This window comes from Ovis aries, chromosome 12, assembly GCF_016772045.2.
Source record: "Ovis aries strain OAR_USU_Benz2616 breed Rambouillet chromosome 12, ARS-UI_Ramb_v3.0, whole genome shotgun sequence".
Classification (NCBI taxonomy): domain Eukaryota; kingdom Metazoa; phylum Chordata; class Mammalia; order Artiodactyla; family Bovidae; genus Ovis; species Ovis aries.
This window is the reverse complement of record NC_056065.1, coordinates 4867222-4880907: the sequence shown is the minus strand read 5'-3', so window position 1 is coordinate 4880907 and position 13686 is coordinate 4867222. Positions and strand designations below refer to the sequence as shown.

Here is a 13686-nt window from a genome sequence, read left to right as displayed (position 1 = left end):
TGCTGAAGAATTGATGCTTTTGAACTGCGGTGTTGGAGAAGACTCTTGAGAGTCCCTTGGACTGCAAGGAGATCCAACCAGTCCATTCTGAAAGAGATCAACCCTGGCATTTCTTTGGAAGGAATGATGCTAAAGCTGAAACTCCAGTACTTTGGCCACCTCATGCGAAGTGTTGACTCACTGGAAAAGACTCTGATGCTGGGAGGGATTGGGGGCAGGAGGAGAAGGGGACGACAGAGGATGAGATGGCTGGATGGCATCACAGACTCGATGGACGTGAATCTGAGTGAACTCCGGTAGTTGGTGATGGACAGGGAGGCCTGGTGTGCTGTGATACATGGGGTGGCAAAGAGTCAGACATGACTGAGAGACTGAACTGAACTGAACTGATACTTATTTATGCCATAGCAGTTTCGCTCTTGCATGTTTATCTGGCATACATCTGTGCACCCAAAGACATACAAGAATACTAAAAGCAGCGTTATTCTTAATAACTCTAAACTGAAAACAATCCAAATGCCCATCAAGAAGAGAATGAATAACTCAATTATATACATATGTTACAAGGGAGTAATAAACAGGTATACAAAGAAACATACCAGAGCTTCAATCCAGAATATGAATATCACAAATATAATGTGATCAAAAGAAGCAAAGTACAAACACCAAATCATTCAGTTTATATAAAGCTCTAAAATATAGGTTGTAAGTCAGCCGAACATTTACCTTTGGATAGGAAAGTGACTGACAACTGGCTGATGCCATGAGGATACCTCTCAGTGGTTACACGGGTGTGTTTGCTGTGCTCTCGTCTGTGTGTTACTCTTCAACAAAAATGTTGAAAACTTAGGTGCTAAAGGAAGCCTGTATAAAATTTTAATTTTCAACATTTTTTCATGAACAATAATAAATTCTTTTTTTTTTAGTTTTTATTTTTAAAATTTTAAAATCTTTAATTCTTACATGCGTTCCCAAACATGAACCCCCCTCCCACCTCCCTCCCCATAACATCTCTCTGGGTCATCCCTGTGCACCAGCCCCAAGCATGCTGCACCCTGCGTCAGACATAGACTGGCGATTCAATTCTTACATGATAGTATACATGTTAGAATGTCATTCTCCCAAATCATCCCACCCTCTCCCTCTCCCTCTGAGTCCAAAAGTCCGTTATACACATCTGTGTCTCTTTCCCTGTCTTGCATACAGGGTCGTCTCATGAACAATAATAAATTCTTAATTCATCTTTTTGTGATCTTCCTTGGGGTTACCACATCCAGAATGATTGGAACTGCCTATTAACATACACCTCTTGGCAAATCTTTACTGACTCATATATACCTTTCTCTCTATTTTCAAGGATGAAGAAATAAATATTTTCAGAGTTTTATATCAGCTTTAGTGGTAATACGCAGGATGAAATTTAGTCATTGCCTGAGGCCAGGGTTTTTTCTTCTTTTGCTGTAAAATTGAAGAGAAAGAATACTTTATTTGGATGTCTGCTTCTGGTCAAGATTGAATAACAAGGATAGGATTCACTCTCAGCCTGGAACAATTTAAAACGGGAAAAGGGGGAAAAGACAAACTAAGTGAAATCATGTTTTTTGACATTAAGTATCAAGCAGTAACCAGACATTAGTCCCCAGTAGTGAGAAAGCAAATGAGAAAAGCTCTTTGATGGCCACAGTCTGAGAGTTTTCAGGCTTCAGCACAGAGAGGGGAGAACCAAGGCAGAAACTCTGCCTCTCCCTGAAGGTTGTTAAGGAGTTAAGGAGACAGAGATGGGAGTCCAGAGAAGTCAGTGTTCACAGGGCAGAGTGACGAAGAGAAAAGGTCTGGTCAGAAACAAAGCATTTCAGATCTTCAGAGGATCCCCTCCAAGTTTTCAGCTACATGTTAAATTTCAGCTGCATGTAAGCAAATAACCAACAAAGAACCCCAAAGAGCAGGGAGAATAATATCTATATTCACTCAGGCCTGAACATAGCTCATTTCACCACCAGATAGACTGGAAAGCCTCATATTTTGTGGGAAATTGATAAAATAATCAGAATAATATTGTCTCTGCAGGGGGCTTCTCTGATCCCTCTAGACAAAGCTAAAAAGCAAGACTGAAGATAATCAGCTTCCAAATAGGTTAACTGCATCCCAGACTAAACTCAAAGATATTTTCAAAACATGCAAAAATATCCAGCACCAAAACATCACATTCAAAATGTCTAGCATTCAACTTTAAAACTACTACAAATACAAAGAGGCGAAGTGTTGGTTACTACGAGTGAAATGACACAGAACATACAAGACACACAAGAGACAGACAGGACACCACTCTGGCCAGAGGAACAGAACTGGGCAAACTAATTGCCGTTTATTATTATAAAGCCCCCCTTAGGCAGAATTCCAGACTGTAAGAATAAGCCTTTTCAGTACAGTGCAGGTGCATACATGTTATCGTACAGCAAAGGGGAGTGAAATCTCTGTCTACTGCAGAGTCTGCACAAAGCCCTCATCTCCCTCTTATCTCAAGAAGGGAATGCTCCCTCATTTGCAAGGGACCATTAAACTCAAGGCTGTATCCAGACTCTTTGGCAGAACACCTCGTATGCAAGGACGCTCAGCCTGAGCAGAGAGACCCGTTTGCAGGCACATCTCTGCTACCCTATTAACCCTTCACAAAGAATCTATAACACAAAATGAAGAGACAACTCAATCAATAGAAACAAACCCTAAAGTGACACGTAATGTAATTAGAAAAGAAAGACACTAAAATGGTTATTATAACTATATTTCATATATTTAAGTATATAAATGAGAGATTGAGCATGATAAGTGGAGACATTAAAAGTATTTTAAAAGCCCCAACTTAAACTTTTAGAAATAAAAACTTGTAGTTGAGAGGTCTCACTTAACAGATGAGTATTTAAAAGTTAAAAAAAGAAAAAGTTTAGTCAGATTTACATTATATTAGACACTCCAAAGGAAAAGATTAAGAAATTTGAACACATAGCAATTATAAAAGATGAAATACTAAAAGTTAAAAGACTGGGAAAAAAAGAATCAGAGCCACAATCAATTGTAAAGCAATTTCAGGTGGTTTCATATATGCATAAGCAGAGATCCTGAAAGAAAGAAGGGAATAGAGGTGGAAAATATTTGAGTAAATAATGGTTATAACTTATCAAGTTTTGTGAAAATTATTAACCATAGATTAAATAAACTCAACAAACCCCAGTGACAATAAACAAAAAGAAAACAGAATGAAGATATGACATATCATAATCAAATTTCCTAAAATCAAAGATTAAAACATTTTTTAAAAATCTTTCTAATTCCAGTGGTCATGTATGGATGTGAGAGTTGGACTGTAAAGAAAGCTGAAGAATTGATTCTTTTGAACTGTGGTATTGGAGGAGACTCTTGAGAGTCCCTTGGACTGCAAGGAGGTCAAACAAGTCCATTCTAAAGGAGACCAGTCCTGGGTGTTCATTGGGAGAACTGATGCTGAGCCTGAAATGCCAGGACTTTGGCCACCTCATGCGAAGAGTTGACTCATTGGAAAAGACTCGGATGCTGGGAGGGATTGGGGGCAGGAGGAGAAGGGGATGACAGGATGAGATGGCTGGATGGCATCACTGACTTGATGGACATGAGTCTGGGTGGACTCTGGGAATTGGTGATGGACAGGGAGGCCTGGCGTGCTGCGATTCATGGGGGTCGCAAAGAGTCAGACATGACTGAGCAACTGAACTGAACTGAACTGAACTGAACTGAACTGAAAGAAAAAAGTCACCCTAAATACAGAGGAGCAAAGAACAAGGCTGACAACAAACATCTTGTTGGAAAAAAGTATTGTATGGTTTCACTTACATGTGAAATATAAAAACCAATCAAAACTATATGAACAAAACAAACATGTGGATGCAGAGAACAGAGTAGCGGCTACCAGAGGAAAAGAGGTTGGGGAGGGCAAAACTAGGAAAGAAATTAACTGTATGGTGATGAATGTAAACTCGAATTCTGGTGGTGAGCATGCTGTAGTATATGCCAAGTTTGAAATATACTATTGCATACATCAAACATAGACTGCTATAAACCAATGATACTTCAACAAAAGTTTAAAAAATAAAATAAAAGGCAATAGGGACTTTCCCAATGATCCAGTGGTTAAGAATCTGCCTTTCAATGCAGAGGACTCAGGTTCAATCCCTGTTTGGGGAAATAATATCCCACGTGCAATGGGGCAAGTAAGCTCCCCATACACACCCCACAACTACTGAGCCTGCACACTTGGGAGCCCACATACAATATCAAGAGAGAAACCTGACCACCACAACAAAAAGATCCCACATGCCAAAGCAAAGGTCCCGCTTGCTGCAACTAAGACCCGATACAGCAAAATAAATAAGTATTTTTTAAAAAGAAGACAATAGAAGCAATATTTTTAAAGTACCAAAAGAAAAAAGCAGTCAATCTAGAATATTCAGAAAAAAATATCTTTCAAACACAAAGAAAACTAAATTTTTTTCAAATGTTTAAACCTAAAACAATTCATTACCAGCATGTCTAAATTATAGGAAATATTGGTGGACATAATTCAAGCAAGAGGAAGATGATACCAGATAGAAATCTGTGTCTACACAAAGGATGAAGAGCATCAGAAATGGTAAATATGTAAACAAGTGGAAAGTTTTTCCCTTAACATGTCCTTCAGTCAGGAAATAGCTGAACATCTATGGGATACTTATACCATGGAATACTATTCAGCAATAAAGGGGAATAAATTATTGATGTACATAATCACATCTATCAATTTGAAAATAATTGTGGCAAATGAAAAAAGCCTTATAAAAAAGCATATTATTTCATCTGTATAAAATTCTAGAAAATGTGAGCCAATCTATGAGCCAATATGAGCCAATGTGAGCAGAGCAGTGATTTTCTGGGGATAGTGAAGGAAGGGCTTGAGGAAGAAGCATGAGAAAACTTTTCAGACAGATTGATATATTCATTATCTTGATTGTACTGATAATTTCAAAAGTGCACACATATGTCAAATTGATAGACTTACATACTCTACATGTATGTATTTTATTGCATGTCAATAAAAAAATAAAGCTGTAAAAAAATACCTAATTTGAAATGTTCTAAAAAGCTGACATAAGGGAAATGTAATAAATATATATTTATTTTCTTTTACTTTAATTGAAATGTACTTGATTTACAATGTTATGTTAGTTTCAGGTATACAATAAGGTCATTTAGTTATACAAATACACACAGACACAAATGTACATATATTAATATGCATCAAATAAATATACTTTTCAAAGCTATAGTAATTTTCTCTCAGATAACACTTTTTCACACTAGATTTCTTTTTAAATAATTTAGAATAAAATACGCTAGCTCTCTAATTGCAAATAAATCTAGAATTATCTCTGTATCTGTCAAACTTCTTAATTTTTCAAAATAAGCCTTAAAATGTCATAGTAATACCTGACATTTATATCAGGTTATAATTTACCCATAAATATCATCAATTACAAATATATGGATATAGCACATTTGTGACAACTTGGATATACAACTTCTCATTTTATTATTTATAGATGGTAAAAAGTTTTTGTTTTTTTAAATATAAATTTATTTATTTTAATTGGAGGTTAATTACTTTATAATATAACATAGCAGTCAATGAAACTTTAAACCTAACGTAGAAAACAGGTAGATTTTTAAGCATCTGTAAGCATCTATTTATATATGAGAAACTAATATATTAGCTGTTTTTTCTATTCATTAGGGTAGATTCCTCCAAAGATGCTATTTACTCACCCTCCTATTCTTCTTTAAATATGCTTTTAATTCTGTCTTTTTATTAATAAAATAAGCCCTATTTTCCCAATAGAATCATAGTCATATTATGAATATCATTCTTTTCAAACGTATTTAGTTAATTCCTGATTTTGAATATTGATTTCTCAATAGGTTGATCTAAACCACGACTGCTCATTATTTGTCTCCACATAATATATTAAAATCTAACTGTATGGAATCCATGTAGTCTGGGCCTCCATGATGCCACTTACAAAATGACAGAATTCTTGTAGTCTGAATGGAGTAATTTTCCTCATTTCCCAGCATTCCTATCTAAGGCCAGAAGAGCATCCACCAATCCCTCACCTCCTTGCTCGCTTTTCCCAAAGGAAAAGGAGGTGGAGGAAGGGACAGCGGGAGTGTCTCATCTATGAAAAAGTCTCTACATTTCTGGTCAAGGCTTTCTTCCTTCTATGGCAGGACCTAGCTCCTGAGACTATGTTCCCTAGACCAGAGAAGGAGGCCCAGATCTTGCCTAGAGGGGAATTACAATAGAAGTTGTAGTGTCCCCCAGATACTATAACACTGTCACCAGGAACTTCATGATTTGAGCTTGAACTTTGCCTCCACTTAGCTCTTGGATTTTGCTTTTCTCCCCTACTGAATATGAAGCCAAAGATACACATGGATGAAGAGAGGATACATGTCTGTCACATAGCCCCTTCACAGAACACAGCCTTGTTCTCCCGGTGAAAAGATTTGCCTTACTCGATGAAATGATAAGCCATGCCATGCAGGGCCACCCAAAATGGGCATCTAGTGAAGAGTTATGACAAAAGTGGACTACTGGAGAAGGAAGTGACAATCCACTCCAGTATTCTTGCCATGAGAACTCCAGGAACAGTATGAAAAAGCAAAAAGATATGACATCAGAAGATGAGCCCTCTAGGGTGAACGCTTTTCAGTATGTTACTAGGGAGGAGTGAAGGGCAGTTACTAACAGCTCTAGAAAGAATGAAGTAGCTGGACCAAGGCAGAAATGACACTCCACTGTGGATGTGTCTGGTGATGAAAGTAACATCCAATGCCATAAAAGACCTATTGCATAGGAACCTGGAATGTTAGGTCCATGAATCAAGGTAAATTGGACGTGGTCAAACAGGAGATGGAAGAGTGAACATCGATATTTGAGGAATCAGTGAACTAAAATGGACGGCAATGGGCGAATTTAATTCAGAAAGTGAAAGTCACTCAGTTGTGTCCTACTCTTCATGACCCCATGGACTATACAGTCCATTCAATTCTCCAGGCCAGAATGCTGGTGTGGATAGCCTTTCCCTTCTCCAGGGGATCTTCCAAACCCAGGGACAGGACCCAGGTCTCCCACATTGCAGGCAGATTCTTTACCAGCTGATCCTCAAGGGAAGACTTTAATACAGATGACTATTCTATCTGCTACTGTGGGCAAGAATCTTTTAGAAGAAATGGAGTAGCCCTCATAGCCAAACAAAAGAGTATGAAATGCAGGACGTGGGTGCAATCTCAAAAGCAACAGAATGATCTCAGTTTGTTTCCAAGGCAAACCATTCAGTTTCACGTAATCCAAATCTATGCCCCAACTACTAATGCTGAAGAAGCTGAAGCTGACAGGTTCTATGAAGACCTACAACACTTTCTAGAACTAACATCAAAAAATGATGTTCTTTTCTTCATCGAATGCAAAAGGAGGAAGTCCAGAGATACCTGGAATAACAGGTGAGTTTGGCCTTAGAGTACAGAATGAAGCAGGGGAAAAGCTAACAAGTTTTGTCAAGAGAACACACTGGTCATAGCAAATAGCTTTTCCAACAACCCAAAAGATGGCTCTGCACATGGGCATCACCTGATGGTCAATACCAAAATCAGGTTGATTATATTCTTTGCAGCCAAAGATGGAGAATCTCTATACAGACAGTAAAAAAAAAAAAAAAGACCTGGAGCTGACTGTGGTTCAGAGCATGAATTCCTTGTTGTAAAATTCAGGCTTAAATTGAAGAAAGTAGGAGAAACCACTAAGTCATTCAGGTACAACCTAAATCAAACCCCTTATGATTACACAGTAGAGGTGATGAATAGATCCAAGGGGTTAGCTCTGGTAGAAAGAATGCCTGAAGAACTACACACAGAAGTTCATAACATTGCACAGGAGGCAGTGACCAAAACCATCCCAAAGAAAAATAAATGCAAAAAAGCAAAGTGGTTGTCTGAGGAGGCCTTACAAACAGCTGAGGAAAGAAGTGAAGTAAAACGCAAAGGCAAAAGTGAAAGACATACCCAACTGAATGCAGAGTTCCAGAGAAGAGCAAGGAGAGATAAAGAAGCCTTCTGAAATGAAAAATGCAAAGAAATCAAGGAAAGCAATAGAATGGGAAAGATGAGAGATCTTGTCAAGAAAATTGGAGATACCAAGGGAATATATGCAAGGATAGGTGTAATAAAGGACAAGAATGGTAAGGACCTAACAAAAGCAGAAGAGATTAAGAAGAGATGGCAAAAATACACAGAAGAACTATACGAAAATGGTCTTAACAACCCTGATAACCATGATGGCATGGTCACTCATCTAGAGTCAGATATACTGGAGTGTGAAGTCAAGTGGGCCTTAGGACTTAAGAAGCATTGCTATGAACAAGGCTAGGTGCATGTGATGGAATCCCAACTGAGCTATTTCACATCCTAAAAGATGATGCTGTTAAAGTGCTGCACTCAATATGCCAGCAAATTTGAAAACTTCAGCAGTGGCTATAGGACTGGAAAAGCTCAGTTCTCATTCTAATCCCAAAGAAGGGTAGTGCCAAAGAATGTTCAGACTACCAAACAACAGTGCTCATTTCACATGCTAGCAAGGTTATGCTCAAAATCCTTCAAGCTAGGCTTCAGAAGTATGTGAACTGAGAACCTCCAGATTTACTGGCTGGGTTTTGAAAGGGCAAGAGGAACCAGAGATCAAATTGACAGAATTCAGTACATCACAGAGAAAACAAGGGAGTTCCAGAAAAACATCTGCTTCATAGTCTATGTGAAAGCCTTTGAGTGTGTGGGTCACAACAAACTGTGGAAAACTCTTAAAAAGATGGGAATATCAAACCACCTCACCTGTCTCCTGAGAATCCTGGATGTGGGTCAAGATGCAACAGTTACAACCAGACAAGGAACCATGGAATGGTTAAAAATTGGGAAAGGAGAATGACAAGGCTGTATATTGTCACCCTGCTTATTTAACTTATATGCAGAGTACATAATACAAAATGTCAGGCTGAATGAATCACAAGCTGGAATCAAAACAACCTCAGATATGCAGATGATACCACTCTAATGGCAAAAGTGAAGAGGAACTAAAGAGCCTCTTGATGACGCTGAAAGAGTGTGAAAAAGCTGACTTTAAACTCAACATTCAGATAACTAAGATCACAGCATCTGGTCCCATCACTTCATGGGCAAATAGATGGAGAAACAATGGAAACAGTGACAGACTTTATTTTCTTGGGCTCCAAAATCACTGTGGTCAGGGACTGCAGCCGTCAAATTAAAAGATGCTTGCTGCTTGGAAGAAAAGCTATCATAAACGTAGACAGCATGTTAAAAACCAGAGACATTGCTTTGCCAACAAATGTCCACATAGTCAAAGCTATGGTTTTTCCAGTAGTCATATATGGATGTGAGAATTGGTCTATAGAGAAGGCTGTTTGCTCCTTCTATTCAAAATTTGATGCTTTCGAATTGTGGTGCTAGAGAAGACTCGAGAGGATATTCATTGGCAGGGCTGTGGCTGAAGCTGAAGCTCCAATACTTTGGCCACCTATGTTAAGAGCTGGTTCATTAGAAAAGACCATGACACTGGGAAAGATTGAAGGCAAAAGGAGAATTGGCTGGCAGAGGATGAGATGGTTAGATAGCATCACTGACTGAATTTGAGCAAATTCCCAGAGATAGTAGAGGACAGAAGACCCTGGCATGCTGCAGTCTATGGGGTTGCAAAGAGTCGGACATGACTTAGCAATGGAACAGCAACATGTCTGTCAATTTGCGTACTTATCAAACTTTTTCACTACATATGTAAAATGTAACCTAATTCCTTGTGATGGCAGAAGGGATTGAATAAACCACAATGTAGCAGTGGCTTCCACCCCTAACTAACTCAGCTTATGCTGGTTACTTACTCATTTCTTTCCCCATCATTAAAACGGAATTTTAAAATTTTAAAAAGAGGTAGTAACTACCTCTTAGGATCATGTGTGTGTGTCTAGTCAATCAGTTGTGTCCAACTCTGCAATCCTTTGGACTCTACCCACCAGGCTTCCCTGTCCTTGGGATTTTTCAAGCAAGAATACTGAAGTCAGTTGCCATTTCCTCCTCCAATGATCTTCCTAACCTGAGACTGAATATGCAGTAAATATTAAGTAACTGAATTAATTGAAAGTTATATATTTAGAGCAGTTCTTGATATACAGAAAGTATTTTATGAATGTTAACAATAAGTATCATTATATATGATGACCTATCTGTATGTATTTACAGCTTCAAGGTATCAAGGCCAACATCAGCCCATAGAGCATCTATGCACAAAGTTTAAAAAGAAAAATCTTGAAGCAATTTTACCTTCATCTTTTAAAAACTTTTCAGGATATGTTTATTTCGTGAGGATGAGACACCTCACTAATGTCTACTGAAATATTTTTGTTAGGAATTAATAAATCTGCAATATCTATGATGTCATTTGTCAAAATCATGTTATATGTACACAAAATCCTCAGACAGATAACATGAAGAAATAACCAGCAGAAAAAAATAATAAACCTTTCTCCTGACATGAGAAAATTAGAAAAAATTACTAATTTAATGTAAAATGACTCAAGATTAAAGTGGGCTTGTGCCTGTGAGCATGTTACACCCATATTCCTGGATAACTTTAGATGCCAATTATGAAAATCCCTTTGGTGCATACTCACTGAGTTCACAAGTGGGAGGAGAAGGATGCCACTCGTCATCAGCACCACAATGGATTAAATTGCTGCCATTGAGGATATAGCCTTTCTTGCAACTGAACAGAACAGAGTCATTGTAATTATACACAGGTCCAAATCCAGAGAGAATGTTTCCATTTGGAACTTGAGGTGGATGACAGATAATATCTAAAGAAGCATAAAAAGAACATCTGAGTTATAAAAGAGAAATGGTGATAATGATGTGACTACTATTGATATATGGGTCTCAGGGAGACCTGATACAAGCCTACATCAAGAACACACAAAGAAAATTTTTTAAAGTCGTATGTATATCCTTTTAGTGGGCTTCCCAAGAGGCTCAGTGGTAAAGAAACCACCTGCCAGTGAAGGAGACAGGGATTCAACCCCAGGGTCTGGAAGATCCCCTGGAGAAGGAAATTACAACCCACGCCAAGATTCTTGTTTGGGAAATCCCATGGACAGAGGAGTCTGGCAGGCTATGGACCAAGGGGTTGCAAAGGGTCAGAAACAACTTAGCAACTAAGAATGGATGATATCTTTCTAGTTCCTAGTTCCTCAGTGAAATGAGGTCCCATCATGTTATTCAATGTGGAAAAAAAAATGAAAAAACAATTTCTTAGTTCCAGATAATAGATTGGTGGTTGCCAGAGGTGGGGATGCAGAGTGGACAAAAGGAATGAAGTGGGTCAAAAGGTACAAACTTCCAGTTATAAATAAATCATGGAGATGTAGTGTACAGCATGGTGCCTGAAGTTAATAAGTCTGTAATATATGTTTGAAAGTTGTTTGGAGAATGAACTTAAAATGTTTCATCATAAGAAAAATTATTTTGTAACTTTGTATGGTGATAGATGTTCACTAAAGTTATTATGATCATTTCACTGTATTTACATAAATAGCAAATCACTGGTGTACACCTGAAATTAGTATTATAAGTCAATTATATCTTAAAAAAAAAAAAAAAACCCTTAGCAAAATCTAAAGCCTGAAATCTAAATTCCAAAGACCCCAAATCTTCCTCTTCTAATGGCCTACGCTCCTGGATGATTGTGGTGGTGGGTCAGTGGCCGATAGTACTGATGTGACAGTTGTGATGCAGAGGCAGCCAGGGCATCCCAGATCACAAGCACAGAAGGAACCCCCCCTCCCCCGTCACCCCACAGCCGTCAGTCATCGAGTCCTGTCAGTCCTGCCACTTTTAATTCCTTCAGGATCTCTCAACTTCTCTTCAGGCCACTGCCATTGCCTCAGCTGAAACCAGCCTCACTGCTTGGCTGGATAGCTACAGCAGCTGTCTATGGGTTAAGTTCTGTCCCACTTCAAACTGTTGCTCACTCCACAGCCAGACTTCTCTTTCTAAAATGCAGCACATTTACTCCTCTGGTTAAAGCCTTTCAATGTCTGTCCTTCATATACATTCTTAACTCCTGAAGACACACGAGGTCCTTCATAACCTAGTCCTGCTAACTTTCCAGCCTCAGGTCCAGTCAATTCCAGCTTTTGCAGGCTAGAAGAAGACACATGAGAGTCCCTTGGACTGCAAGGAGATCAAACCATTCAATCCTGAAAGAAATCAACCCTGAATATTCATTGGAAGGACTGATGCTGAAGCTGAAGCTCCAATACTTTGGCCACCTGATGGGAAAAGCCAACTCATTGGAAAAGACTCTGGTGCAGAGAAAGATTGAGGTCAAGAGAAGGGGATGACAAAGGATGAGATGGTTGGTGGCATCACTGACTCAATGGACATGAGTCTGAGTGGACTCAGGGACATAGTGAAGAACAGGGAAGCCCAACAAGCTATACTCTATGGGGTCCCAAAGAGTCACACCTGACTTAGTGACTGAACAACAAAAATGCATTGTACTGAATCAAAACAGTAAATGACACTGCATTTTTAACTGCTGTGAAAGATATGAATTAGACCAGGAAGCCGAGTCATTACTGATACTGATATAACAACCCTTTTGGCTTTTCCAGAGAAGGTGAACATGATATCTCTGCTTGCCTTTTACTATTAACCTACAAATGTTGGTATGATTTTATTTTCATCCTGTAGGCCTGCTGACATCACTAGTGTGGAGTCCACTGATATTTTCAGTTGCTTCAGAAGAAGCAGAATACTATATTTTTTATTTCTTTTTCAATAGGCAGCAACAAGGTATTCTTTCTGTGTGTGTGTGTGTGTGTGTGTGTGTGTGTGCATGCTGAGTGGTTTCAGTTTGTGCCTTTGTGATCCTATAGACACACCCCATGAAGTCCACAAGGCTTCTCTGTCCATGGGATTCTCCAGACAAGAACACTGAAGTGAGTTGTCATGCCCTCCTCCACCCTGTGATTGAACCCGCATCTCTTATATCTCCTGCATTGGCAGATGGATTCTTTACCACTAGCACCATCTGGGAAGCCCTAACAACGGACCAGACTAGCCAAAAGGCTTTAATGAAAAGTAAGATATATCATTTCCAGTTCAAAGATTTTAGATTCCTTGTTCATTTTGCCTGCAAAACTGACCACTGAGGTTTTATATGGAGTTGTTACAGATCTAAACAATCTGGATTACCATATAAATGGCAGCTGCCCTAGAGGGTTACCAATGATAAAGGTGATACCCATCTTTGATACGCAAGTTGATTTTTCATTTGATGCTGAATTTGAAGGGACAGAGTGTGAAGGACATGATTTTTCAGCTCTCCCAGTCTTCAGGATGACCTTTAAAATAGCTCCTCTACTAATTTGCGAAGATCCAATAAATTAACTCTAGAAATATTTCAAAGCATACATTTGAAGAAATCAGTTGTAACCAGTAAAGTACAAAATTCAAGCACATGCTCAACATTTTCAATGGAAAAGAATACACACACATAAG

At 38.6% G+C, this 13686-nt stretch overlaps 1 protein-coding gene across 1 annotated transcript in view; it reads right to left on the bottom strand.

Moving 5' to 3' along the window:
* The window catches only part of LOC101114456 (C4b-binding protein alpha chain-like), a 98808-nt gene that overhangs the window by 65304 nt on the left and 19818 nt on the right, over positions 1-13686 (bottom strand). Inside the window, 1 exon segment of the mRNA XM_027976144.3 lies at positions 10800-10982. Within this exon segment, the coding sequence (XP_027831945.2) occupies positions 10800-10982 (183 nt within the window).